This window comes from Phascolarctos cinereus, unplaced genomic scaffold (assembly GCF_003287225.1).
Source record: "Phascolarctos cinereus isolate Bilbo 61053 unplaced genomic scaffold, phaCin_HiC Scaffold_3;HRSCAF=262, whole genome shotgun sequence".
Taxonomy (NCBI): domain Eukaryota; kingdom Metazoa; phylum Chordata; class Mammalia; order Diprotodontia; family Phascolarctidae; genus Phascolarctos; species Phascolarctos cinereus.
In genome coordinates this window covers 198,245-224,135 of record NW_027555736.1, presented here as the reverse complement: position 1 = coordinate 224,135, position 25,891 = coordinate 198,245, and the positions used below count along the sequence as shown (strand labels likewise).

Below are 25,891 nucleotides of genomic sequence, written 5' to 3'. Positions count from 1 at the left end.
CCAGAAAAGTGGGGTGGAAAAGGGGACCATAGAGAAAAAGAGCCCTAATCATAGCTGATGTTTACAGGTGCTTCACAAACGGGATCTCATTTGACCTTCCTATAACCCTGGGAGGTAGGTGCTAATATGGTTCCCATTTTACCGAAGAGGAAACTGAGGCAGACAGAAGCAAAGTGACTTGCACAGGGCCACTCCGCTGGTCCATGCCTGAGCAGGATTTGAACTCAGGTCTTCCTGGATGCAGGCCCAGTTCTGGCTGGTCATCCTTGTGGCTTCATTCCGGGCCAAAGCTTGCTCAATCTCAGAGGAGAGCCTAGAAGTCTGCTCCTAGGGGTCCTGGGCCAGCGAGGGCTCCCCAGGGAGGGGACAGACCCCTGCAGTGGACAGCCCTCCCGCAGGGGCCCAAGCATCCATGCACTGGGCAGACACAGAGGAGACACTGATGCTCACTTTTTTAATGTCTCTGATATGAATACATATCCCACCGCGATCTCCCGCCGCCTCGCACCCATGAGGAGCCCTCCCTGGGGGAGCACTGGGCTCTTCACTGCACTGGCAGAGCCGCCCTGGCCACGGGCACTGGGGCCACTGCCTTCTGGCTTCTCTCGGCTGACAAGCGTTCCAGGCGCTCGGTGTAGAAACCATTGAAGTCCAGCCTGTGGGGAAGGAGGAGGGAAACCCTGAGAGCCCGGCGTGACACTCCCAGGCTGCCAGAGAAGGCAGCGATCACGGGGAGACGTCAGCCACCCCTACAAAGACCCCACGGAGATGGTCTCCCCCTAGGTTCCCATGGGTGGGACCCATTGGTCACTGTGACCTGCCCTGGCACCTGGAGATAGGGGAGACACCCCATCCCGGGGCTCAGGCCACCTGCTGCCCTCCCCTCCGGTGCTGTTCTTGGGGTCTCCCTGCTGTCCCCCCCATTAGAGAGGAAGCTTCTTGGAGGCAGGGACATGTATCATAGTGCTTGGTATATAGTGAGTATATAATAAATGCTTCATCTGACTTTGCTGATGTATTTGGAGATGGACATTGCAAACACCTGTCTCACAAGAGGAAAAGGCAAACCAAAGACACTGAGGAAACCAAGGCAGGTCTAAGGGTACCAGGGGGCAGCCTTCTGCCCTCCCCCCCCTTTACCAACTTTATACTGGGATTAGAACCCTGGCTAAAACCTGGGAAAGAGGTCATTGTCCAGTGAGAGCAGCCAAGCCCTCGGACAGAGTCTCCTTGTGGCTGGCAGTAACCAGGGAGGGAAGGCTGGGCCTGGGGAGGAGGGCAGAATGGTCAGTGGAGCCGGAAAACCCAGAAAGCATGAGGAACACATAACAAATCAAAACGGAGTCACCAAGAGGAAGCCCAGCTCTAAGGGAGAGACAGCAGATGTCTCCCTGGCTTCTTTGTAGAGCTAAGGGTCTGCCTCTGGGGGGTGAAGGGTCCACATCTGGGGGAAGGGTCTAGCTCTGTAGGGGTGGGGGGGTCTACATCTGGGGGGAAGGGTCCACCTTTGGGGGGAGGAGGGTCTAGTTCTGTAGGGGTAGTGGGTGGTCATATCTTGGGGGCAAAGGGTCCACATCTCGGGGGAGGGTCCAAAGCTGGGGGGAGGGTCTAGTTCCATAGGGGTGGTGCAGAGGTCCACCTCGGGGGGCACCTCATCACACCTGGGGTCTGAATTTTCTCAGTGTGTGGATCAGTTTCCCATTTTTGTTTTTGTCCTTCCTCTTGCTAGTGTGGGAGGATCCCCTGAGAGGGAGGGGAAGGGAGGGACTCAGGGACATTTAGGTGTTTTCAGGAAAAGGCCTCAGCCTGGGTATGGGAGCACATGCGGCCCAAGCCCTGCCTGTTGGCCGTGGCCTGCCCCTTCCACATGGGTGCTCAGTCTTCACAAGGGAAGGGCAGGGGGAGAGGGCACCAGACCACGCCCACAGTAGGAAGACCTCTCCAGTTCTGGAGGGCAGGGGCTGCCTCTGGGTCTCTGGAACACTGCCTGGCACACAGTCGGTGCTTCCTAAGTGCACACTCTCCGTGGGGCCCCTCACCTGGAGATGACGCTGACCATGCTGTGCTCACAGTCATTGGTGCTGAACACACTCAGTTTATCCAAGAGGTCAAGGAGATGGGTAGAGAAATTCTTGTCAAACTTGTTGATGGTGGCCTCGAAGCCGGATGTCAGCTGAAGAGCGTCCACGTGCTCTGCCAGATGCTGGAGAAGGGAGGCATGAGCGCCCCAGGCAGGGCTGCAGCCCACCACAAGGGGTCGCCCTGACCCTGACCCCGATTCCAAGGAAACCGGGCGTCCATTTCACAGGTGAGCAAGCTAAGGCTGCTCTTAGAGCCATGAGGCCTGTGGCAATAAGGGCCACCCTGACCAGTCCCAGGCTTCCCTGTGGTAGGGCACCAGGCAGGGGTGGGCAGGGATTCTGCACTCTCTAAGGTTCTCCCTGCAGGCAAAGCCAGGCGTGGCAAGGGTGCCCAGGGAGGCAGGTACACAAGCATCCTTGCCCCAATTTTACAGAAAGACCAGGAAGAAGCTGGGAAAGGTGAGCAAGGGACAGTGCACAGCTATGACTTAAACTCTGGGCTTCTTGAACAGAAGCAGCAGGGCTGCTCAGAAGACAGAGCGCTGGACCAGGAGTCAGGAGGACCCAGGTTCAAATCCAGCCTCAGACACCTCCTCCACTGTGCAAATCACTTCACTGCATACCTCAGTTTCTCCATATGTAAAACGGGGATGCTAACACCTCCCTCCCTCCTCCCAGGGTGGTTGGGAAACACCAATGAGACAATGTTTGCGCCTCCTCTTGGCCCCCACAGGCCACGCTCACCTTTGTGGCCAGCTTCCTCTTGAGCGCCTCCTCTGCACGCTCGGCCTCTGTGGGGGGGCCCAGCATGGTGCCCAGCTCGGCAGGGGGGCGGCCCAGCTCCATGCTCTGGGTGAATCTCTTTGGGAGCAAGTGAAGAGTGAAGGCCCCCCGAGGCCCCTCCCCCCTGCCCTCTCTCCCCCTCCTCCGCCCCACTGACCTGCATGCAGTTTGTGAACATGACGCACACGGACATCAGCTTCGAGAAGATCTTCAGCAGCTCCGGGTTCGTGAGCATACAGTCCTTCAGACAGTTGTCCAAGAAGCTCGTGTGGTGGCTGAGGACGTCGTCAATGTTGGACGCCTGTGGGAGAGCGCTGAGTGCTGACGCCAAGGGCAGGAGAGGACTGCAGCGCTCCTCTCTGCTTCCCTCTCCTCCAGGAGGTGGCATCCCCGAAGCGATCCCGGGGTGTCCCGCAGGCCCCACTCCCCCCACTCTCTCCCCTGCTCTTCTGCTCCCCCAGAGAGACTGTCTTGGCCAGGACTCCCCCTGCTACCCGTCACTGTATCCGCAGTCCTGAGTGCCCTGCCTGGCACACGGTAAGAACTTAATAAACGCTGGCTTCTTTTCTGCCAGGAGAGGCAAGAGAGGCCCAGGGATTCGTCATCACAGTGCTAAGGAGCCTCTGATGGCCTGCGCTCTGTCTCCTTCCCTGGCTGTCAGAGTCAGGCTTTGGAGCTCCCCCGCAGCTGCCTCAGGCTCACAGAGTCCCCTACCCTGACCTCACAGGATCATTGGCCAGGAGGGTCCCATGGACCACAGAAGGGGCCGCCCTGGGGCATGGGGACCCTGGGGAGCATGGGAAGCCTGGGGGGGCGGAGCTCAGCACTGCAGCCACCCCCTGGGCCTTTGCCCTTCGCAGCCTGCCCAAGGAGACCAGCACTCACCGATTTCAGATTCTTCTCCAGAATGTGCCAGGTTGGCTCCATCACCTCAAACATCATGTAATATTGGATGTTTTGGACAAAGTTCAACATACGCTGTCTCAGAGTGAAAGCCCCAGCAAACCTGAACCAACAAAGTGAAAAGGAGGATCTCAGCATGCGTGCGCAAGTGTGTGTGTGAGCACCTGTGTGTGTATGCACAACAGTGTGTGCATGTGGTGTGAGCATCTGTGTGTGTGCATGCATAGGAGTGTATGCATGTAAGTCTGTGGGCATTTGTGTGTGTGCATGTGGGTGTGTGCATGTGAGTGTGTGAGCACCTGAGTGTGTACATGCACAGGAGTGTGCACATAAGTGTGTATGGTCCACAGGCCTTTGCAACAGAAAAATCAGCTTTCTTTCTCTATTACACTGATCTCCACAGAATAAACACTGTCATCCCTAGGTTTGGAAAGTGCTTTACAAACATGATACACCTCTTTTGAGGGCTAGAATGAGGAAACTGAGGCAGGCAGAGATTATGTAACTACTCTAGCACCGCAAGGCCAGTGAGCTCGGGTTTTCCTGACTCCTGGTCCAGAACCATGCCCACTGGGGTGAACGCCTAGGAGAATGCCCTGGGGAAGAACAAGTGAACCCCAAAGAAGGCACTAAGCCCCATTTTGGCTGGGGGCTCAGGATTGAAAGGCCACCTGCTGAAGAGCCACATGAACATCCACTCCCTCGAATCTGCAGCTGACCAGTTTCCCTTGGCTTTTTTGGATAAATGGGGGTCTCATGTCCAGGGGAAAAGGGGGGGTCCTGGGTGCCCAACCACGGCTCTGCCGGCAGCACTCTGGGGCCCGGCACCACCAGACCCAGGGGGAGGAAGCCTTCAAACCAAAGTCTGTCCATGTGGCAGAAGGCAGGCGCCCCGAGGCCCCGGCCGGCACGTACCACTTGGCGCAGGGTAAGGACAATTGCTTGGCCATCTTATTGCTGATCCAGACATTGCAGAGCTGCCTTTCCACGTGCTTGCAATAGAACATGTGTCGGAACAGCATCTGGTAGCGAGTGAGCGCCTTCCTAGGACAGAGACAGGAGGGAGGGTGTGACCATGGCTGGGGTACGGTCCTCTATGGCCCTCCTTGTCCTGCAATGCCAGCACATGTGCACTACACAATACACGCACACGTGCGCATACACGCCCCAGTCCACCTGTGCTGCCACACACGTGTGCTTGCAGTAGACATGCACCTGTGCCCATGTGAATGCACACCTGTGCAAGTGTGCTCACTCATACAACCTGCATGCACATGCTGCACACCGCTCACACAATGTGTACATGCATGCACACCTGCGCCACACACAAATGTGCATGCACATGGGCCACAATATACCACAAGCACACACACACTTGTGTGTGCATGTATACAAATGCCTCACACCCACCCACGCACATGGGCAGTCATGATACCCACATGTCCCAAAGCACACAACACACACACGCACGCACACACACACACACACACACACACACACGGTCACATGCACAAATACATATATACATGCACGCACACATGTGACACTCCACACACACACTCACATGGCACACATGTATACACGCACGCACACCTGCACCACCTACCCACATGCACTTGCATTTCCTAACCAGGCCTCTTGGTCAATCTGATCCTGCTGAAGACCTTGGAAGGACCAGCCCTTGAGACCAGGGACAATCAGGCCCTCAAGGCTTCTGCCGCAGGATGGACGAGCCCTGGAGGCCAACTCAAGCCACCTTCTGGGACCGAGAGGTCCTAATGTCCCACTGGTGCCCAGCCCCTCCACCGTGCAGATGGCACTCCTTTGGGTGCCCAGTCTGCACTGCCTCTTAATAATGGGAAGGAGCTGACCCTACAGCAGGCCCCTCCCTGAGTACCCATGCTAGACACTTGGAGAAACTGAGGGCAGCCCTTCTGGCACAAGGAAGGGATTGTCTACCTGTTGATAATCAGTGAGAGCGGCCACTTCACGATGTAGTCAAAAGAAAAGGCTTCGAGGCCACTCAGAGTGAGCTCTGTTGGGTCAGCATTAATGATGGATTTTTCTTGTTTGGTTTCTATGGCAAGAACTCGCAAAAGCTGTGTGATGAGGTCATGAGGCATCAGGTCAATCTGTGAGAGGTCGAGAGAAACGATGTGGACCCCCCCAGCAGAAGCCCCTCCCCTTGCTCAGCCAGGAAAGGCCAGAGGGGGCAGCCAGCCCTGGAGAGGACCTTGGCCACCTCCCATGAAGAGGGAACAGAAGACCTGGTCAAAGGACAAGGGACTAGCCTTGTTCTGTGTGGTCCCAGAGGGACGAGTCAGATGGGATGGGGAAGCCAAGAAGAGGACAACTGAATCCCCACAGGAGGGTGGTGAGAGGAAGAGGCCGTTCTCGCTGGGCAACCCCCAGCCCACTTCCAAAATCTGTGACTCCCTTAGGGACATCCTGGATCCCTGCCATGCTGTTACAAGACAGGAAGAACTCGGGAGCATAGGAAGACCCTTTGACCTAGATCCAATGGCCTTGTTGAGGCCTGCCCTCCCCTTCCCCCACCCTGCAGGAGCTGCCCAGGCCACCAGCTTTTTCTTCCCAAGAGGCAGGGCTCGGCTCACCTTCAGGTCGTCCTTAAAAGGGTCTGTGTTGGCCGTGCTCATCCTGAGGGCCAGTTCGAGCAGGGCTTCGAGCCGGGTGGGGATGATGTCATCCACAGGCTTCTTCAGCTCTTCTTCCGTGAGGTCCATGAAATGCACGAAAAAGTCTCCCTGGTCCATGAGGAAGTAGTGCTTGATGGACCTGCGGACCCCCAGAGGCACCCGGCGGTCAGAGAGTGAGGGAGCCCAGGTGAGGTGAAACAAATGCTGTCTACCTTGCCTTCCTCAGCTGTCCCAACAGCACCTCCCTCCCAGGGTCCTTGTGAAGACCCAACATGGTGATGTTTGGAAGGCGCCATGTTGTCACCATGGTCCTGTTACTGCTACCGTTACTCTCGGGGTGGGGCGGGAAGAAATCTAGGAAGAGGAGGAGCTGCCTAAGTGACCACAGCCCCAGAAATGAAGAGCATCCAGTACACAAAGCGCAGTTGGAGCATTTGGGGTTAAGGTTAGAGGGCAACACTGAGAGGGGCCATGGAAAGGAGGGGCGGGGTGCGTGTGAGCATGCCCATCACCTCAAATGTGCCACGAGCTCCTTCTCTTCCATCAGAAAGTCTAGCAGCACTTTGCTTGCATAGTTGAAGGCCTTTTCAATCTGCTCCACGTAGGCACGCTCTTTCAGTGTATAGACGATCTCCTTGGCCACGGGGCAGGTCACGTCATGGCCACACTCTCGGACCACATTCAGATACTTGCCTGAAAGGCAGAAGGAGAATGGTCACCAAACAGCGTGAGGGAGCCTGGCCCACTGAGGGCGCTGAGAGTCCTTCCCGCCAGGCCCCTGCCTCACCCCCCAGGGCTCCCCCTCCACTATCCTTGGGGAAGGGCCTGATGAGGCACTGCCAGATGGCCAGGAACATCACGGAAGCCAAGAATGAGAAAGTCCAGTGTTCCAATGTCCAGAAAGAAGGCAGCCCTCAGCCTGGGACTTTGGCCAGACTTACTCCTGGCAGTGACCCATAAACCCGTGTGACTTCACCAACAGCAGAAGATACTCAGGCCCCTTCCTGGAGTGGATAAGGGGGGGGAGGCAGATGAAGGCCTTCGGAGGCCAGTGAGAGGGACATTCAGGCAGGGTCCTCCGTACTTGGCACCCTGTGACGATGGGGATGCCAGAGAATAGCCAGTGTGAAAGTAATCTAAAGCTGGGATGGGCAATGGGGCTGGAGAGGATGGAGATGGATGTCAAGTGCACAGAACTCTCCATGCCAAGCAGGAAGCCCCCGCATGTGCCACGGTCCTTTGATAAGGGAGCGAATGGAAGCCCTTGCCCAAGATCTTGGGGGATCTGTGGCAGAATCATGTTGGAGCCAGGGCCTCAGGATGACATGAAAACCCAAAAGAGGGCTGCTGCCCCAGGTGGAGGGTCCAGGATGACCCGAGATATCTTGACCAGAGCCCTGCTGGCAACCACCCAAGCTGGAGCAGGCTGATGAGCGGCCTGACTGGGACCAGGGGCATAAAGCCCACAGCAGAGATGGCCAGAGAAGGGGCACAGGACTCAACTGAAGTACCTCCCAAGGGGCAGGTGGCTCTGCCCTGGCCATGCTACCAGTGAGCATTCTGGGGCTCCAGGGCTCCATGGCTCTTGCAGCCACCAGCGTGTCCCTCACCTGTGCTCAGGATCTTGTCGGCCATTTTCTGGAGGAAAGAAGGGATCTGTGGCTGGACAACGGTATACCGCTGATCCCAGTACTTGTCGTTGTAATCCTCCTGGATTTTCTCTTTCTGAAGCTCATGCTCTTCCACCATGAATTCACTGGGTCATTTGTTTAGGAAAAGGAATAATGAAGAGATGTCAAGGGCAGAGTGTGGCGAGCCAGCCAGGGCCTTGGCCCTCCCCATACTTCCTCACCCCGTCTGCCCTCAGACCTCAGCCAGCTCAGCCACCACCCTGTCCGGCCTCAGTTCTTTCCCGTGTCCTTTCTAGTCCCAACCCTAATTCCATAGCAGTCAGTGTGCTTTCCCCTGAGCACACATTTTATTTCCCCTATTCTGCCTCCCCCAACAAAATGTCAGTGCCTTGAGGGAAGGGACAGGCTCATTTTTCTCTGTATCCCTAGGTGCTTAATAAATGCTGGTTTAGAAGCAGCCTGTTGGGGCCCTGCCTCAGTCACTAATGACTGGGTGCCTCAGGGCGGGTCACTGGACTTGTCTCTGTCTCAGTTTCCAGGTACTTCTTTCACAGTGAGATGCCAAGACTACTGTTACCTGACTGAGAAACTTAAGCCACAGAGTCTGTCTCCAAAAACAAAGTCACCAAAGAAATGCCAAAGGGCGTTTGCAAAATCATCTCCCCACTCCTTAGTCAAGGAGACTGGCTCAGAATGAAGGTTAGAGCTAAGCCAGCCCTTTGACAGACGAGGAGCAAGTGTCCAGCTGCCCTTCCCCCAAACCCACTGTCCCAGTCAGTACGCCCAGAGGAAGGGCAAAGTCACAAACTGGAAGAAGAGGTTTTTGTGTGAGTGCACAAAGGACCTGCAACTCCTTCCTCTCCCAGCTGAGATCACCACCCTGCTGGGACCAAACTCTCGAGGCCTTGGAGCAATCACTCCATCAAGTATTGATTAGGCCCCCACTGGGTACCAGGCCCTGTGCTCTTGCCTTCTACATGGCCTGTGCAATGGAGACACAGCCATTTGGGCTGGGAGGCCTTTCTGGGGAAGGTGTTGCCAGAGGCAACAATGAGCTCTTGGGGTGCACAGTCAGGGCGAGGGGTGACATGAGGCAATGGGGAAGCGACGAGGGCTGACCTGTAGGGGTCATTGATAATCCCACGGTAGATCCACTTTTCCAGGATCTCAAAGTAGGGGACACTGGCAGCCTTGGTTAGATACAGACAGAGCTCCTGGGCCTGGCTGTCGCCGGTGTAGTTGAAGCTTCTGTCATGTAGAAGGCTCAAGGTTGCGCCCCCCAAACACTCGCCTTTATCCACAGATATGGCTGCAGGAAATGAAGGAAGCTGTGTTCAAAGGGAGATTGCCCACTTGCCCTCACCCTTCCTCTCGGCAAGCGCTCTGCCAGGTGCCAGAGCACACCTTGAGGCAGGGGCAGCCTGACCCGGGGACTACCTGAGGCAGATGCAGGCCCCATGACAAGCAGTGCCTGCAGGGTCACAATAGGGCCTGGGACAGGTTTGGCAGCCGCTGGTCAAGACTTCCCGAGACAGGCCCCAAAGGAGGTGAGGCTGCTCCTTGTCCTAGACACTGGTCAAGTCCCTAAACCTTGAGCTGGCCCAAGGACGGTGCATCCACCCCTCTGGGTGGCGGGGGTGGCTCATCTCCCTGAGCTGGAGCTGTCACCTTGCTGAAGACCCAAAGGCCACAGAGAGCTAAGAACCCCTCTTTCCCATAAAGTGTCTGGGGTCTACAAGACCCAACACGAGCCCTGAAAGCATCACGGAACACAGGAACACAAGGCCGAGGACTAGAAACGACCAGTGACCAAAGTGGGGGAGAACTGTTATGGCAGGTGATTACGGACGCCACCTCCAACCCGACTGTGGCGCCACCATGGAGTGCTGGAGGGTCAGTCTGCCCCTGCCCTGAGGGGAGAGGGTGAGGTGACAACCATCCACCCTCCTGGGCTCTTCCTGTCCCTCCTCTCCAGCCTCTGGTCAGCCCTCACACTAGACATGGACCTAGTAGAGGGATTCCTTCTCATGATGAGATCTCAGGCTCATTGCACCCCAACTTCCACAGGAGGATTCTGACGCCTGGAGAGGGTTAGGACAGACCCCTACAGAGGGTCAGGAAGGTGCCCACTGTCTCCTGCCTCACAACCTAACACCATCAGAGGTGAGATTCACATGGGGTTCTCCTGACCCACCCATCCCGCCTGGAGAGGGTCAGGAAGGTGCCCACTGTCCCCCACCTCACACCCTAGCACCATCTGAGGTGAGATTCACATGGGGTTCTCCTGACCCACCCCGCTCCATTTGCCAGATTACCTTGGTACATGGTCTTTTGGGAACCAGGTCCATGGTGCCTAGTGCTATCACAGTGTGTTCACTTGCCCCACAAATTGCAGAGGCCCCAAGGGACCATGGGAGACTCACCAAGGGAGGCCAGGATCTCCATGGTGCGCATGGTGGGCTGAATGTAGAACCACAGTTTCTGTAAGGAGAGGAGGCCTTGCCTTTGCAGGTGCTCAAGCTGAGTGACCAGGATCATGTACTCCTTGACCAGAGTCCTCATGGCAGCTGCCAAGGCATGATTGACTTGGCCATACTCAAAGGAAGATTTCTCCTCTATGAACCTGCAAGTAGACCAGCACGGCTGATGTTCCTTGGGGAGAACAAGCAGGTTTGGGGCTGGGTTCCCCTTTCTGATACTCCCTTGCTGACTCATGTGGGAAATGAGAATGTCACCTGTGGGCCTAGGTCCTCATCACAGGGCAAGTGTGGCCTCAAATGAAACCATGTGGGTGAGGAAAGCACCCTAGGAATGGAAATCATTATTATTGCTTATGAGTAATTATCACCAAATAATAATAATAAGCCTGGTCAGCAAAACTTTTTCAGCAGCTTCGGCCTCATGCTAAAGGTTAGAAGGAGCTTGGGAAGGCTCTGGAGCGGGGTGGGAGGGATGGTTTGGAGAGGAGCAGGGAGATCCAGGGGGGCTTGGCCCAGCCCTGCTTCAGGACTGGGGTGACCAGGAAGCCCAGGAAGCCCAGAGCAGATGCTGGGGGAGGGCAAGAGATGAGAAATCCCTTCACATACACAAAGGGACACACGAGATGGAAGGCAGGGAGAGAGCTGGAGAAAGGACAGACAGGGAGAGGACCTGGGAGGATGGCGGAGTAGGTCAGAAAATACTAAGCTCTCAAGATTCCCCACAGAAGAGATAAAATAGCGGCAGAAGCAGGGGGGCAGAACACCACTGGCTGTGGGCATTTACAGGAGGCTGGAGGTCTTGGTTTTGATTCTGGGGCAGAAGGGAGAATGGAAGGAGGATCTGAGGCCAGAGGCACCATTCCCCATACCCCAGGACTAGAAGTGATCACAAAAACTAAGCTACTACAAATAAAAAAAAAAATGCAAAGGAGAAAGAATCCAATCACAGAGAGTTACTATGGGAATAGAGAAGACTGGGGTTCATCTTCAGAGGAGGACACTGAAACAAAGACACCCTTTTCTACCCCAAAGAGCAATGTCAAATGGTCACTTGCTCAAAAAGAATTCATAGAAGAACTTAAAAAAGACTTTAAAAATCAGAGGGCAGAGCCAAGATGGTGGAGTGAAAGCAGGGACTCACCTGAGCTCTCCCTCAAATCTCTTCAAACACCTCTAAAAAGTGATTCTGAACAAATTCTGGAGAGGCAGAATTCCAGCCTGAGACAACCTGAAAGGTCAACAGGAAAGGTCGGCTGCACAGGCCTGAGAAAGCACTCAGCACTCAGGACACAGCGGCAGACCTGGCCTAGGCAAAGCCTGAGCAGGCTTCGGGGGACGCAATCACCAGCAGCAGTGGTGGGTTCCAGTCTTCTCAGCCCCCAGACACCAGAGACAACTCAGAAGGCCAGCCGGAGGGGTCTGTAGGAATGGGGTAAGAGAGAAGCGCGGTCCCGCACAGGGCTGCAAGGTGTGCAATACAGCCCTTGCACCAGTAAACCAGGAGCATGCTTTGGGAGCGACTGAATCAGCAGCAGGAGCCACGGCAGTGGCAGCGCTGCTCCTGGAGCTGTTAGCCCACAGACTGAATGCTGAAAAGTCACCTATTTCAACTTCCAGGAGAAGAGATGGCGGAGTAAGCTGCAAGTCCCTCTCACTCTCCCTTACTGACCTCAAAAAACCCAGAGAATATTGCCCCAGGAAAAATCCTGAAATAGTAGAGTCAGCAGAAAGCCTAGATACAGCAGTCTTTTAGCTTGTGAGGCTAGAGGGTTGAGGGGAAAGATCCCCCCTGCTGTGGCTGAAGGGGACCAGTACAGGAAGGGAGGTGTCCCAGCAAGCCAGTGGCAAACCCTGCTTCAGCAAACCAGGCCCTAGCCCCCTAAAAGCCAGAAACAAGGCAAACAGCGTGGGCAAGAAGCAACATAGAAAAACAATGACTATAGAGAAGTATCTTGGTGACAGGGAAGATCAAAACACAAATTCAGGAGAGGATGACGTTGTCAATATAGTCACAGCTGAAACCTCAGAGGGGAGTATGAACTGATCTCCAACCCAAAAAGCCTTCTTGGAAGAGCTGAAGAAGGACTGTAAAAGTCAAATAAGGGAGCAGAAGAAAAACTGAATAATTCATCTTAAAAATGGAAAAAAGTACACCGAAGAAAACAACTCCCTCAAAAGTAGAATGGGCCAAATGGATTCATTAAAAATTACAACTGGGCAATTGGAGGCTAATGACTCTGAGACACCAAGAATCGGTAAATCAAAATCAAAAGAATGAGAAAATAAAAGAAAATGTAAAATTCCTCATTGGAAAAACAACTGACCTGGAAAATAGATCCAGGAGAGATAACTTAAGAATTATTGGTCTACCTGAAAGCCATGATGAAAAAAAGAGCCTAGACAGCATCTTTCAGGAGATCATCAAGGAAAACTACTCAGAGGCCCAAGGGGCCAGAGGGGAAAACAGTCTTCGAAAGAATCCTTTGAAAGATCACTTCCTGAAATAGATCCCAAATTGAAAACGCCAAGGAATATTGCAAGAGGAAAACAAAAAGACTTGAAAAATCAAATGAGAGAGACTGAGGAAAAACTAAAAAATAAACAAACAAAAAAAACCAAGAAGATTATGAAAAGAAAGTAAGAAAACAACTTTTTGAGAATCAGAATTGGGCAAAGGAAGCCAGCGAAGTCATAAGAGATCAAGAAATAATAAAATATAAAGAATGAAAAAAATAGAAGAGAATGTGAAACATCTCATAGGAAAAATGACTGATCTGGAGAACAGATCAAAAGAGAAAACATAAAAATAATCAGACTACTTGAAAGCTATGAGCAAAAAAAGAATCTTGATAAAATAGGAGAAATAATTAAAGGAAATTGTCCTGAAGCATTGATTGGAACAAGAGAGGAAAGTAGAAATAGAAAAAATCTACCAATCACCACCAGAAAGAGATCCTAGGAGGAAAACCCACAGAAATATCATAGTCAAATTCTGAAACCCCCAGCTCAAGGATAAACAAGAAAAAAACAATTTAAATATGGTACTGCCACAACTATAATCACATAAAATCTAGCAGCAGCTAAAAGACTGCAGGTCTTGGAACACTATATATCAAAGAGCAGAAGAACTGGGGTTCTAGCCTAAAATATCACACCCAGCAAAGCTAAGCATCATCCTGAGCAAAAAAAAAAAAATGGAACTTTAATGAACTGTTAGACTTTCAGGACTTTGTTATTAAAAAAAAAACCTTAACTTAACAGAAGATTTGACATACAAGAAGCAAGAGAAACATAAGGTACACACTAAAGACTAATTACAAGGCACTCAATAAGGACAGACTGTTTGCCTTTTATATATGTAAAACATATGTCAAAGATTGTTATTAGTAATTGGGTAGTTTGTAAGAAACACTGGGGTAGACCTGAGTATGATATGACTTTAAAAAGTAAAACCATTTAGGAACAGCTAAAAAGAGTAATTATCTTATACAAATGAGGTGCGAGAGGAAGAACCGACATAAAGGAATTAGATGGGGGAGGAGGGCTGGTAGTTCTGGAACCCTACTTTCATTGGGAATGGGTTTAAAGAGAGAGCAATACATACATAGTAGGAGAGTATGAAAGCCTTCTAAATTCTAAAGAAATGAAATGCAAGGGGATACGGAGGGAGGAGAGGATAAAGGAGGGATCTCTAGAGGGGAGGGTGAGGGAACAGGTCAAAGGCATGTACAAAAGGGTGTTTAGATTTATGGGAATGGAAGGATGGGGGAGGGATCCTTAAGCGGGCAGGTAGATTAAATAATAGGAGGGCAAGGCAGTAGGTAGAAGTAAAGTAGAGAGTTAGGAGGCATAGGGAATAAGAGATATGCACAAACGTAAAAACAAAGATCAGAAGTAGAATTTGTTAGGGAAAGTATACGTCTCTCTCTATATATGTATGTGTGTGTATGTATACATCTAAGTCTCTATATAAATGCATCCATGCTTAATTGTAGCCTTCTGGGGGTGGGGGGGGGAGAGGGAGAAAAAATACCAAAAAAGTACACAGCAGAGAACAAAAGAAAACTCACAAGAAGCAAAGAAAAGATGGACAGCTTTCAATACAATGTGTAGTATTTATTACATAGGCTTTCTTGAAATGGAAATTTATTGCTCTATATTTTGAACCCTCTCTTATACTGTGTTGTGCATGACATGCTTTTTTTCCTATTCTTATTTCACAGTTAAGTTTCAATATTTAATTTCATGATATGTTTCCTTTTCTTATTGCATATTTTAGTAATAAAAAAACAAAAGAAAAAAGAAAGGGCGGACAGATAGTGGAAAGCGGGAGACAGCCACAGGACAAGGGGGGCGGCGGTGCACAAGGCCTCTGAGAGGGCTCCCCTGAGTCCCAGTCAGGAAGGAGAGGTCAGTGGGGACCTCAGGAACCAGTTTCAAATGAAATTGTCATCTAAGAAGCCAGATGGCAGGAGGCTGGAGAAGGGATAATGGAAGAAAAATGGAGGTAGAATTCAGGGTTTGAAGGTCCAGCAGAGTTCTGAGCAGCAGGAAGAATCCTGAAGGAGACCAGAGGGCCGAGGACTCCTGTCATCAGTGGATGCTTCCTTCAGGACCCTCCCTCCAAATGCCCAAGGAAGCTGGCTAAGGAGGGGGGCTCAGAGAGGGGCAGAGCAGTCCTGAACCTTGGTTGGGGCCCCCCTGCCACCCTAGGGTCTCTCCCTCCTCCACTGTCTCTGACTCCTCAGTGGCAAGTGGCAAGAGGCATTAGGTGACACAAATTTGTACCTTCAGCAGCCTAGGAGAAGCCGAGAAGGCTGTGGTGGGGTCCTCCATGTCCTCCTGATTCTTGGCAGGGCAGAGCACGCGGAATATTAGGGTTCTCCTGAATTGTGTAAAGTCACTAAGCGCATGTGAGACTGGCAGGTAGCCCTGGCAAGAGGTCAAAGCTGCTGTCCAAAGACCAGGCTGGCTAAGTCTGGAGAGGCTTGGCCCCGGCAGGCTGGCCACTCAGTGAAGAAAACCAGGCCTTAACGGGGCATGGCTCCACAGTAATGGAGGCCGAGGGACAGAAAAGGGAATCATGTTGGTCATCTGTCAAGGGTCGCTTGGCTCTCAGAGTCTGGCATAGTGACCCACAAGATTGCTAGAAAGCCCAGCTGGCTCTGTTAAAGTGGAACTAGATGGAAGCCACCCTGACATTCTCAGGATAAACCAAACCTGAATGTTCACTGATGTTTGGCGAGGTTGATGACCACAGAAATCAAGCGTCCCGAAGGGAAGCCTCTCCCTCCAAGAAAGGCCTTCCTAGAGCAGAGGCCATGGATGGCCCAACACGGATGAGACAAGAGAAGCCCCTGAGGTCCCTTCTCCCTCTTGGACAAGAGTCTGGGATGACTTAAAAGCATCTAAGCCACCTTTTGTGGGTGGCTGAGATAGGGGCAGACAAAAACCACCCTTGATGTGAAGATGGTTGAGGAATGAGAAGGCAAGAGCATCTGAAAGAACACCCTTGTGAGTATGAAAGCCGCCAGGGATGGAGGGAGAGGAAGGCTGTGAACCAGGTGCTGCCCCCTGAGGATGGAGGGGCCCTGAATGAGCTGAGGTTGTCTGGTGGCAGGGAGCACAAAGGAAGACAGCCCCCAAGAGAGGATGGAAGGAGAGGGAGGGTCTGCAGGAAGGGCCCACGATGGAGGGGTGGTGAGGGAGTCAGACAGCTTTTGTAACTTGATCCTGCCAGCACATACAGACACACAGAGATGACATGCACCTGGTCACAGCTGAGTAACTTGCAGCCACTGGGAGAATTCTGTTCACCAGCTCCTTGACAGACATGTCCAGATTAGGGTCCACGAGGAACGTGCGGCTCTGCCTGCCGATGAGGGCCTGAGCTGTGATGTAGCGCCCGTCCACTCCAACCAGAACATACAGCAGGTCTTCCACAACTGCAGATTCTTGAGAGGCCAAGGGCAAGCTCCCTTCAAAAAAGTCAGACCAAAAGGGCCCCCAAAAGACCAGTCAATTTCCAACTCCTAGCCAAGATAATTCCAACCCTAAAAATCAGGGGATGCTGTTTATCACACATTGTCTCTGCAGCTTTCTCTGGGGTGTCTGGGCCCAGGAGGAAGAAGCTGCAGAGCCTAGAGTGAATGGGTGTTGCCCAGGTGGTCTCTGCTCCAAAGGAGAATCGCCCAGGGGCTGTCCTCGGGGCTCCACCTTCAATAAGGCCTGATCTGGCCGGCCAACATCCTAAAGGGCACTTTGCCTCGAGGGCAGCCAACAGGATGCCTCCCCTTTCATCCAGAGGAAAAGGTGTCCAAAGGTGGGCTCAAACTGCTTCTTCTTGAGGCCCTTCTGAAACTCTGGGTCACTCTGGGTGGATTACACTCCATCAGGATGATAGGAGGAGAGTACATGAAACACCACATACTCGGGATGGAGGTTTATGGACCTCTCTGGACTCTGCAAAGGGGTTTACGGGAGACTCCCCCACCACCCGCATGTGAGGGAGGTCAGGCATCACAGCCTTAGTGAGAAAAGGACTTGCTCCTGCAGCAAGTTAGGGTCACAGACAGGACTTGGGCAAAGGCCTCTGAATGGCAGGGTTGCTTCAATCCCCGGGGAGAGGAGCCAGGCCGAGTCTCAGTGGAGTAGAGCTTCCCAGAGAGAGGGAAAGAAAACAGCCCGTAAAATCAAAGAGTCGAGAGCCAGGGGCCACTGCCAGGGTTTAGGTGGAGAACTCCAGAATTCAAGGAACATTGGCTTTCCCTTCCAAAAGGAGTCCCCTCAGGCTCGAGGGTCAACCAGGACCCCTTCCTTGGAGGGAACGTTCCTAGGAGTTCTCCCTGACCCCTTTAGGGAAGAAAACCAATCCTTCCCCTCCCTGTCTTCCATCATCATTGGTGTCATTACCATTTACACAGTGCCTACTATGTGCCAGGCCCTGTGCTACATGTCATCTCACTGGACCCCTCTGATCAAAGCCCAACTCTCTGCTTATCTCTGGGAGTACTCCACCTCTCCAAGCCCTTGCTTGAGGACTCCCATCATCACTGGGTGCTTCCTTCAGGACCCTTCCCCCAAATGCCCAGGGAAGCCAGCTGAGGAGGGGGGCTCAGAGAGGGGCAGAGCAATCCTGGCCCCTAGTTGGGGCCCCCCTGCCACCATCTCTGACTTATCAGGAGCACGTACCAACAGGCAGAGCAGACTCTGAGCTGAGGCCAGAGCCAAGCAAGAAATCCCCAATCAGGGTCGGTCTCTCATACACCCAAGCAGGGAATACTGGCAGATGGTGGCCTGAATTTCTCTTGCTCTGCTTGTCCCGTAGCATCTTTCTTGTGAGTTCCTGTGACTTGAGAAGTTTGTTTTTTTTTTTTTAAATAAGAAGAGTCAAGATATGCTTTTCACTTGTGAGACAGATGATTTCAGAATAAAACATCCTCCTTGCAAACAAACAACAATTACTCCAGGCCCCAGTTGGAACTGCCTCACAGAAGCCCAGTGGCCAAGGTAAAGCTGGGGGCCCTGCCTGGTGCCCAGGCAAGGGGGAGCTAGAACGGGCCTTCCCCACCCTCCCAGGACACTGGTCCACCTTTTCTTCCTGTTGTACAATTCCTCTGCTGACCCCTGCGGGCTCTAGGCTGCAGCTGCTCCTCCCTGACCTTCGCTGTCCACATTCACAGAGATCAAGGGGAGGTTCACCAAACTAAGACTGTTTTGGAGACTAGGGCTACATCAAGGCCTCAACCAGGACATAGGACTAGGGAGAAGAGGCTTGGTCAAAGGCGGCTGGTGGCTGGAGGAGCTAGTGCAGAGGCCCGAGTGTATGCACCGCACCCCCCACACCTTTCTGCAGTCACCATGACCTTCTGCAGATCGATGAAAGGGCAATGTCCAGAAGGGATGAGCTTCCCCCTCGGTAGGGCAGCTCCCTGTCTGCTCCAGAGCCTCACCCCCATCAGGGTGTCCAAGCAGGCCCACACCCACTCTCCATCTCTCCTCTTTATCCCTCTCCCATACCTTGTACCCTTTCTCTCTCCTGTCTGAGAGCCCCCCTGCTGGCTTCTCAGCAACACTAGGCTCCCCAGCAGGGGGCGGGGGTAATCCACAGCTCCTCTCCCAGCGGCTTGATCAGCACATCCTTTCTGCTGGCCACTCTCAGGCCTGCACGTTCAGGCCCGGCCTCTCCCCTGATTTGGATCTCATCCCTGGCCTCTTGTCCCAATGAGAGCCTCCTCACTGCTCACCCTGCCTTAAGCCTCTCCTCTTTAGGGCCCAGATTCTATTCTCTAGGGCAGACCCGGCCCCAACTCCTCTGCTCTGTCTAGTCCCAGGGTCCCTCCTTACCTCTAGAATGAAACAGACCCCTCGGTTTAGCTTTTAAAGCCCTGCATAGGCCAGAGGGGAGCCACCTTTCGAGCCCCACTGCTTCGTCACTCCAAGTCTCCTACCCTGTAGTCTGGCTGCAGTGGTCTTTTCTCTGTTCCTCCCCCACTACAATCCATCTCCTGTCTCTGGATCTTTGCACTGGCTGTCCCTCATTCCTGGCATGCCATCTCTCCTCACTTCTGCCTCTGAGTCCCTCTCTTCCTTTAAGATGCAGCACCCCCCCAAATACTAGTGCCTTCTCTTCCAAATGACCCTCCAAGTAACTACTGCGTGTGTGTGTGTGTGCGCGCACATGTGTGCATGTGCTGAAACTGACACAGATGTAGCTTGTGCTTTCATAGGTACCCACTGTCTCATCAGAACAGCACCTCTGCAGAGCACCTGCCCACATGTGCTCAGAGAAGTGCTTTCATTGGTTAAGATTTAGCAAAAGCTCATCATTTCTTCTAGCACAATTTCCATTACGTTACATTCATATACCACAACTCGTTCAGCTATTCTCCAACGGATGAGCAGTCGGACTTCAGAAAAACCTGTAAAGGCTAACGGACTGATGCTGAGTGAAATGAGCAGAACCTGGAGAATGTTGGACACAGTAACAGCCACATTGTGCGATGACTGACTTTGAGAGACTTAGCCCTTCTCAGCAATGCAAGGATCTAAGACAACTCCAAAAGACTCACAATGGAAAATGCTATCCACATCCAGAGAAAGAACCATGGAATCTGAATGCAGATGGAAGCAGACTATCTGCTCTCCTTTTCCTTTGTTTTGCTTTATTGTTTCATTCTTATGTTTCTTTCCATTAGTTCTAATTCTTCTTTACATCATGACTAATGGGAAAATATGCTTAATAAGAATGTATAAGTAGAGCTGATATCAGATTGCACACCGTCTTGGTGATGGGGGAGGAAAGGAAGGGGGAGAAAATGTAAAACACAAAATCTTATGGAAGTGAATGTTGAAAACTAAAAATAGATAAATTAATTATTGAAAAAGAAAAAGAAAAAAAGATTTAGCAAAAGCACATGTTTCTACAGCACTTTTCAGAAGGGATTTCATCTGATCCTCCCAACTACCCCATGAAGGGCTGCTCTCCTGCCCACTTTACAAACAAAGACACATAGCTGGTAAGTGCTCGTGAGTCCAGCTACCAGCCCTTGCCCCTCACTGCCCCTTCTGGGGGCATAATCCCACCTAAGCCCTGATCTGGGGGCTGGGGACCTGCAGAGGGCAGCCTGGGCTCCATAGTCAGAGGAAGACAGATGAGACACGAACCTGCTGTAAGTTGGGGCCAGTGGCCACACTGCCCAGCTGCTTCCGGAGCTCCTCCAGTTCCTGCATGGAAATCTTGGACGCCGTTGAAGGGATGCTAAAGTTGGTGCTGCAGCTCACGGCCGTGCCGGCGGCCAGCTCAGCCCTGTCTTTGGCATTCTGCTGTAGATACTGAAGAGTCTGAAACATGGGCACAAAGATTCATTGGGCTGAAAGATTAAGCACATTAACCCTTATTTCTGATTGGACTACTGCCCACGGGAAAAGGAGCTGGCCTTGTTCCAATCCACCTTGTCCCTAATTGGGGCCCTTTCTAGCCCCACTGGATGTCACTCTAGGAAGAAAAGTCTGCACTGCCCCAAGAGTAAGACAATTTCCTGCATTTATCTTTCTAGAAATTCCCATGCAAAGCCAGCTCATCACTTCCACACAATATCTGTTAATATCTGAGGGGTGAAACACATCAGTAGCCACCGTGAGGAAGGACCTGTGGCCTTCAGGGCCCCCCACTCAGCACAGCAGGAAAGCTCCTGCCATGTCTGCCTTCCAGGAAGCCCTGGGAACAGCAAATATCTTGGTTTATCTTGGTGGTTTGGACAGGAACAGAACCTGGCACTTTCAGCTCCAAAGCAAAGTCAATCTGCGCAGCCCTAGTAGAGAAATCCTCGGGTGGCCCCTGCAGTGCCTGGCAGGGTAGAACTTGTCTAGGGTTACAGAATCTCACTGGCGGGATGTGAATCCAGGTCTGCCCTCCATCTCTCTCCACTCTGCTTAACTGCCTCTACCTCCCACCAGAAGGTGCAGCTCAGACTTCCTCCCCAAGGGGCTTCACACCCAACCCTGAGGAGCTTTGTGGTTTTTCATGAGATAATAAGCAGTCTACCTCCCTGTCTTCTGTAAGCTTTGCCAAGAGGTAGACCAGAGGGTCAAGATTTCGGGCATTCTTTGATTTCAGCTCATCATATTTCTTCAGAAAATCTTCGGGAGTACGGGAAAATTCTGCTATTTTAACCTAGGGAGCACAACAAGCATTAGCACACCACCTCAAGCCAAGGCAAAGAACCAACAGCTGAGGTCAAGTGAACCTCCAAGGGTCTGGACCACAAATCAAATGAAGGACTGCCCCCACCCCCACTTGCACAACCTCTCCTCTGTCCGCCTTTGGAGGTATGTGAGGCACCCTTCACCCCAGCCCCCCCACTCCTCACGCAGCTTCTCCACCGCATTCCAACTAGCAGGGGCAGGCAGTTGCCTCATATTCATTAAAACACAAGCTTACAAAGCAACGAGTTGGTGCGAAAGACAAGGTTAGGGTTGGAGGTAAGGGAGTGCCAGAAACAGCAAACTGTGCTGCAGAATTGTCAGGACAGAGCACAAATGAAAACCTGTGCTTTCAGAATTCAGGAAAAATGAATGTGGGGCTACTTGAGGCCAGTACTGGAGATGACATCAGGGCATCAGCTGCAGAACAGCTGCTGCTTTGAACATCACCACACCCGCTGGGTGGCCCCTGTCATTTCTATGGTCTTGGGAAATCCTGGGGGAGCAAACTCCCTTCACCACTGCAGGCTAGCACCATCTCTGCCGCTTTCTGCCTGGGATCAAGCCCCGGTCACACAGCCTGGGTGTGATCAGAGGAGGACCTTGAACCCAGGGCTTCTTGGCTGTGCCCCAAACAGCCCTTCTTCAGAAGTCCTGAACGTATTTAGTTCTTGGCAGTCAGTCCACAAACTAGTGCTGGGCACTGTGTATAGTGCTAGGGATGCAAAACAAGGCAAAGACAGTGCCCTCCAGGGGCTTCCATTCTAAGGGAGCTGAAGTATGGAAAGGCATCCTGACTGGCATGTTCTCGGCTCTTGCTCCGGAACGGGGGAGGGGCTCACTTTGGCGCTGTGTGCAGAGACGGTCGTCGTGACATAGGGTGTCCGATTCTTCTGCAGCAAGTCGATGTAGACCTCGGCACCATCCCCTCCGTGCACACGCAACAAACTCAGCAGCTCGTTCACGTCATGGTGAATCCGGAATTCACTCATGTTTCCAGGGCTGGGTCACACACTCACAAAGAGTTCACCTGAGGGCAAAACAAACCATTTCTCTAAAAACTGAGGACCAGCTGAGCAGGTCAGGGGTTGGGTGGGGGGGGACGCCACCCAAGCCCTCCCCTTGTCTGTAGGAGACGAAATGGGAGTCTTGCAAGGAGAAACGAACCTAACTCATGTCCATTGCCCGGGAAACCTGAATCAAGAACATGCACAAGAATTGACTGAGAATTGTCCCATCTGGTGCCTGGTTTATTCAACTACCTTTTTGAACAGCAACAGTCAGATCAAAAGGATGGTGAAAAACAGAATGGGCCTGGGAAGGAAGGCAAGGCATAACCATGTATGAAGTGCCCTCACTGGGCTAAGTGCTTTACTGCGACTATCTCCTTTGAGTTGTAAGTGCTGTTACTATCCCCCCTTTACAGATGAGGAAACGGAGGAAGGCAATGATGAAGTGACTTGACAAGGGTCACCTAACTAGGAAGGGTCTGAGGTGGGATTTGAGTCTATCTCCAGGTTCCTCACTTGGAGCATTGTGACAATACCAGCAACCTCAGGCTCGAAGAGTAAACAATCAATTCACTAACATCCATGAAATGCCTACTATGTGCTAGGAGCTGTGCTAAGTGCCAGAGATACAAAGAAAGGGGAGAAATACGGAGCTCCCAGTCTAAGGAGACAACACATCAAGAACTCTGTGGAAGCAGGGAGGAAGGCAGTCTGGGAAGGCTTCCTATGGGAAGTGAGCTGTTCAGGCCCAGGGGACAGCCAGAGAAATGCCCAACACTGAGAGACGGACACCACCAGGAGGCTGGAGAGGCAGAAGGGGCTAAACAGAGCCTGTTGTGTTTGCACCTGGAGATGTCTGAGTTAGGGGGTGTGTGGGAGAGAGGGTCACTTTGGGCTTCTGAAACAGTCCAGGTGTAAGGTAACAAGGGGCTGGGGGTCGGGTGCAGTGGGGTCACACAAGAGGGGTCATGAAAGCAGAACCACAATATTTGGCCATGTGGCATGAGAGGGAGAAGTTGAGGGGGTGCTGAGGCTTTGGGCCTGGGAAATGTGGAAAGAAGGATTGTGAGTCTGAGTGATGTCCTACGGGGCATTTGATTTGGGGTGTCCAAGAGGGAGATGGACAAACCCCATAAATAAGCCAATGCCTTTGGATGTACCCCTGTAGCACAGCAAAGTGCCATGAACAGAGGTCTTACCATCTGCTAATTGTCTGGGGATACCTTCTATTTCCTAAATACACTTGGTGACTGACCGTGGGGAAGGTGAAGACAGAGATAAGGCAGCAGAACAATTCAGAACTGGACGCATAAAGGGAGCAAGGAGAAAGTGTCCAGACAGTTGTGAGGTTGGGAGAAGGAGCCCAGGACTCACTGTGGGCTTGACTGGAGGCCAGAAGAGGCCTGGAGTGAGCACTCAGGGGTTCCCCATTCCTAGACATTGTACACAGCTGGTCCCAGAGGTTCAAGTGAACTCCCCAAGGAGGGGCCAGACCCAAATCCAGAGAGCAGTAGTTTCTTTTAAAAGAGGCTTTTACTAGCACATTCAGAATGCCTCCTTCCCACTGAGACCTTTCTTATGACAAAGATACATTGAGATGACCAGTACCTGAGGGTTGCTCCCACCTGAGGCCCAACCCCTGCAAAGGAGCCAGGCCTTTTCCTTCGGGAACCAGCCAGCTCACTTTGGGGGCCTCCAACCCCAGCTTCTCCCTGTTTTCTGGTGGCTGGTTTTTTTTTTCATTAATTTATTTTGATTTATCAACAATCACTTCTATATGCTTTTGGGTTTAAAATTTTTCTCCCCCTTCCTCCCCACCACCCTCCCCAAAACGGGGGCACAATCTGACACAGGCTCTTCATATACACTCCTATTAAATATATTTTTCACACTAGTGATGTTGTAAGTAAGAATTAAAACCAATAGGAGGAATCACCAGAAAGAGGAAATAAAACTCAACAAAAGAGAAAAAAATAGCCAATAGTATGCTTCAATCTGCATTCAAATTCCATAGTTCTTTCTTTGGATGTGGATACCATTTTCCACCACAAGGCCTCTGGAGATGTCATAGATCCTTGTATTGCTGGGAAAGGTTAAGTTTATCAGTATTAGTCATTGCACAATGTGGCTGTTACTGTGTACAATGTTCTCTTGGTTCTGCTCACTTCACTCAGCATCTGTCCATACAAGGCTTTCCAGGTTTTTCTGAAGTCTGCCTGCTCATCATTTCTTACAGAACAATGGTATTCCATTACATTCATATTCCACAACTTGTTCAGCCATTCCTCAACGGATGGGCATCCTTTCAATTTCCAATTCTTTGCCCTGGTGGCTGTTCCTGCCAACAACCTTGGGACTCTTGAGGGGTCTGAGTGGACCTCAAGCCTCCCCGGAATTCATGCCATCTTGAGCTTACCCTCGAGGGAAGGAAGAGGAGGAAGAGGAGGACTGGGGGGGGGGAGAAAGACAGGGAGGAAGAACTGTCCAGGGTCCTGGGAGGAGGAAGAAGGAGGAAAAGGAGAGGAGGAGGAGAAATAAAGCAGGAGAGAAGAGGAGGAGGAAGAGGAGGGAGGAAGAAGGAGGAACTGTTCAGGGTCTTGGGGGGAGGAGGAGGAAGTGGTGGTGGGAGGAAGAGAGGGGGAGGAGGTGGAGAAGAAATAAACAGGAGGGAAGAGGAGGAAGAGGAAGGCAAGAGGGAGAAGGAGCTATCCAGGGTCTTGGGAGGAGATGGGCGGACAAGGAAGAAGGAAGGAGGGAAGGAAAGGGGGGAGGAAGGGGGGAGAAGGAGAAGTGAAGCAGGAGGGAAGAGAAGGAGGAAGAGGAGGAAGGAGAAAAAAAGGTAGGAGCTGTCCAGGGTCCTGGAGAGGACAGTGAGAGAGGGAGAAGGAGTTGTCCTGTCCTGAGAAAGAGAAGGAAGAGGAGGAGGGGGTTGGGGGAACTGTCAGGGGTCCTAGAGGAAGGAGGAAGGGAGAGAGAAGGGAGCAGGAGAGAGAGCAAGAGGAGCTATCCAGTCTAGGGTGGGAGAAGGACAAGGGGTTGCCCAGGGTGAGGGTGTGGGGAGCAGACAGGAGAAGGAGGAGCAGGAGGAGGGGGAGCCGTCCAGGTGGGGGGGGTGAGAGAAGGGGCGCAGGAGGGGGAGGCGCGGTCCCATCCCCACAGGAAAGGGGGTGTGATCTCCTGGGCAGAGAGGAGGAGAAAGAGCAGGAGAAGGGAGCTGTCCCGGGTCTGGAAAAGGAGGCAGGCAAGAGGGGGAGGACAAGGAGTGGTCCTAGTCCCGGGCTGGGGCCAGGCCCCGCGGGAGGGAGGAGGAAGGAGGGGGAGCTCTTGTCCAGGGCTTGGGGGAGGGGAGGGGGCGCTCCCGGTCCAGGCCCCAGGCCTCTCAGTGCCTGGGACACAGACTCGAATTTAGGGTGAGGACCGGAAGTTGTCCCGTGCTAGTCAGCGAGCTGGAGGGGCTCCTGGGGGCACTAAGGCAGGAGCGGGGAGGGGAAGCTTCGACCCTGATCCACCTGTGGGAGACTCCCTCCCTACTTACATACAGGCTCCAGCAATGCCTCCTGCTCCCAGCCGGATCCCGCCTTGGCTCAGGCATGACCAGGAAGTAGTTCCTGAGCCGGAAGTTACATCACCAGCCCTTTCCCT

At 52.5% G+C, this 25,891-nt stretch overlaps 1 protein-coding gene across 3 annotated transcripts; it reads right to left on the bottom strand.

Annotated features, from left to right (window-relative positions):
- Window positions 1–435: 435 nt before the first annotated feature.
- Window positions 436–25,880, bottom strand: TUBGCP2 (tubulin gamma complex component 2). 3 transcript variants are annotated; one of them, XM_020973063.2, is made up of 18 exons: window positions 25,785–25,880; window positions 22,082–22,269; window positions 21,082–21,210; window positions 20,202–20,378; window positions 17,727–17,886; window positions 16,306–16,513; window positions 10,479–10,678; window positions 9,175–9,364; window positions 8,035–8,180; window positions 6,937–7,117; window positions 6,383–6,563; window positions 5,727–5,899; window positions 4,683–4,811; window positions 3,750–3,870; window positions 3,022–3,165; window positions 2,826–2,942; window positions 2,040–2,203; window positions 436–656 (listed from the first exon to the last, which is right to left on the bottom strand). In XM_020973063.2, exons 2-18 carry the CDS (start codon window positions 22,229–22,231, stop codon window positions 545–547), a joined length of 2,682 nt encoding a protein of 893 aa, XP_020828722.1. In that variant the 5' UTR covers window positions 22,232–22,269; window positions 25,785–25,880; the 3' UTR covers window positions 436–544. The 3 variants fall into 3 exon arrangements, with proteins under 3 accessions (XP_020828722.1, XP_020828724.1, XP_020828723.1); XM_020973065.2 differs by having other exon boundaries at window positions 5,727–5,866; XM_020973064.2 differs by having other exon boundaries at window positions 17,727–17,880.
- Window positions 25,881–25,891: the final 11 nt, after the last annotated feature.